Source organism: the organism of the source record quoted next (genome assembly GCF_019968985.1).
Source record: "MAG: Porospora cf. gigantea B chromosome Unknown PgB_NODE_4471_length_2163_cov_133.555, whole genome shotgun sequence".
Lineage (NCBI taxonomy): Eukaryota > Apicomplexa > Conoidasida > Eugregarinorida > Porosporidae > Porospora > Porospora cf. gigantea B.
This window is the reverse complement of record NW_027179023.1, coordinates 1-2,163: the sequence shown is the minus strand read 5'-3', so window position 1 is coordinate 2,163 and position 2,163 is coordinate 1. Positions and strand designations below refer to the sequence as shown.

The window sequence follows — 2,163 nt, the reverse complement described above, 5'->3', positions numbered from 1 at the left end:
CCGGCCGATGCACGACACTTGTCACAAGGACTGCCGGTCCTCTCTGCTGTCGCCCCGAATGGAGTGTAACGGCCTCTGCATGTTTCTGCAGATGCTGGTCGTGGTCCGGAAAATAGGGCTCACAACGCAAAACCTACGAGTGTACGGCCTGCGCATCGTTTTCCCGTGGACGGCCGAGAGTCTAAGTGAACAGCTGCTGGCCGTACTGCTCGCCTTTGGCTCGCTGTACGGCGGGGCCCTCAGCGCGTTTTTCTTCGAGCAGCACGTGCACGGCCGGTACATCCGCCTGGTTGCCTGCCCCCTCTTCATTGTCTCGCCAATGGTCCTCACCTACGGAATTGCGGTGTCCAACAGCATGGACCCCAATGTCAACGCGCTCATTCTGGCGGTGGGGGTAACCTGGGCACTTAAGCTCTGGTCTTTTCATCACGTGTGCGGCGATTTGAAGGACGCCCTTGCCCGCGATTTTCCCGTCGAGACCCTGTGTGCTACGCGTGAAGAGTTCGTCTTCGCCGAGAAAGGTTTTCCGCGTTGCCTGCGACTGCACTACTTTCTCACCTTCATGTGGATGCCCGCAGTATGCTTTCAACTGGAGTACCCCCGACATCCTCGGGTAAAGTGGTTTGACATGCTGAAGAACCTCCTTGGTTGCGGCGTGTGCGTATCCTTGATGGCCGAGATCGTGACGCAGTACACAGTGCCGATGCTGCTGTCAACATTCATTGCCGATACAATGAGTGGGTCCGCAAGCTTCCAAAGTTCAGCGTCCAAGAGTCTTGTCGTCATCTTCCTCTTCTTCATTGAAAGGTTGCTCAAGATTGCTGTTCCCAATCTCGTGATTTGGCTGCTGATGTTCCTAGCCTACTTCCACTACTTTATGAACTTCCTGGCCGACGTTACTCGCTTCGGAGACCGCTGCTTTTATCTAGACTGGTGGAATGCAACCAGCATCGGCGACTTCTGGCGCCTTTGGAACATTCCCATCCACAACTTCGCCGTCCGACACGTCTATAAGCCGCTGTTACGTGTGGGAACGCCCAAGATGGCAGCCTGCGTCGCAGTCTTCTTTATATCGGCAGTGCTCCACGAGTACTTTGCAGTGCTGGGCTTGACGCCACGAGGCGTCGTCTTCCTAGGAATGTTGATGCAGATTCCGCTGATGTACTTAACCGCAAAACCCATGGTGAGCGACCCTCTGGTTCCCAATGCAGTTCCAGTCGAACCCAACGCTGGGGAATATGGTGTTCTGGTTCATATTTTGTTCCGTATGGGAGGCCACGATGCTGGCTTGTACCAAAAGAGGATCGTAAGAGGCGAACAACCCCTTACCCAATTGGTATCCAAAACTTGCTTGGAACTCTATAATCGAATCCTCATTGGCATTTGTGAGGCAGATTTTTACATGAGTGTACCAAGCTTGTACTTTCCGAGAAGCTCGGCCATATTCACCCAACAGTGCACCTTCTCAAACATATCTGTACAGTCCTTACCAGCAGCCGTCTCCATGAGGATAGCTGATCCTCCTGGGTGGTAATGCAGATACGGCGTCATGTCGTATACGAAACCTTTGTAGACCGTCCACGCGCTTTCGCGAGTGTTGTGCTGAGCCACCTCTTCCAGGGTGAACTCGCTGCGTCCTCTGGCTGCTCGGGAGCTGGGTACATCTCGGGGATTCTTGACGCCATCCACGTGCAGTGCCAAAAACTGAGCGTGCGACATGCTGCCGCGGCCTCCCATCGGTTGCTGCCTTGGGAGGCCAAGTGTGGCCTTCTGTCTCGGGGCTATTGCGGCGAAAACCGCTTTCTCCTCCAGTGCCTCCTCATCTGTGATGTTATGAAAGTCGCCGGTTTTGAAGATGACTTCTTCCTCTCTGCACATCAGCATCCTCGCTGCTAAGCGAGTCAAATCGGCGGCGTTGCTGACAGAAACGTTCGTGGAACGCTCTGATGGCACGGGGGGCTGATACAAAGGTCTAAGCGGACTCACGTCAGTGGGGTTCGTGACATGGAGGAGGGTCACGTTCAAGGAGAACATTCAAGGCAATCAGGTAATTTGATGCGCCGACGGAAACTGGTGGAAGGCTCGGACGAAAGTCCAGAATCTGAAGAATCCTCTCGTAAATGGACTGCTGGGCTGACGCTAAGTGAAAGTGTGCAGGACCTG

The 2,163-nt window shown here is 54.3% G+C and overlaps 2 protein-coding genes across 3 annotated transcripts; one reads left to right on the top strand and one right to left on the bottom strand.

Moving 5' to 3' along the window:
- Positions 1–58: 58 nt before the first annotated feature.
- On the top strand, positions 59–1,534 carry KVP17_003363 (uncharacterized protein; the record flags this gene model as incomplete). 2 transcript variants are annotated; one of them, XM_068520555.1, is made up of 3 exons in its annotated part: positions 59–737; positions 765–1,183; positions 1,212–1,310. In XM_068520555.1, the coding sequence occupies 3 exons, from the start codon at positions 59–61 to the stop codon at positions 1,308–1,310; spliced, it is 1,197 nt and encodes a 398-aa protein (XP_068374047.1). The 2 variants fall into 2 exon arrangements, with proteins under 2 accessions (XP_068374047.1, XP_068374046.1); XM_068520554.1 differs by having other exon boundaries at positions 59–1,534.
- Positions 1,399–2,034, bottom strand: KVP17_005307 (uncharacterized protein; the record flags this gene model as incomplete). The annotated part of the gene is made up of 1 exon (XM_068515112.1): positions 1,399–2,034. One exon carries the CDS (start codon positions 2,032–2,034, stop codon positions 1,399–1,401), a length of 636 nt encoding a protein of 211 aa, XP_068374048.1.
- Positions 2,035–2,163: the final 129 nt, after the last annotated feature.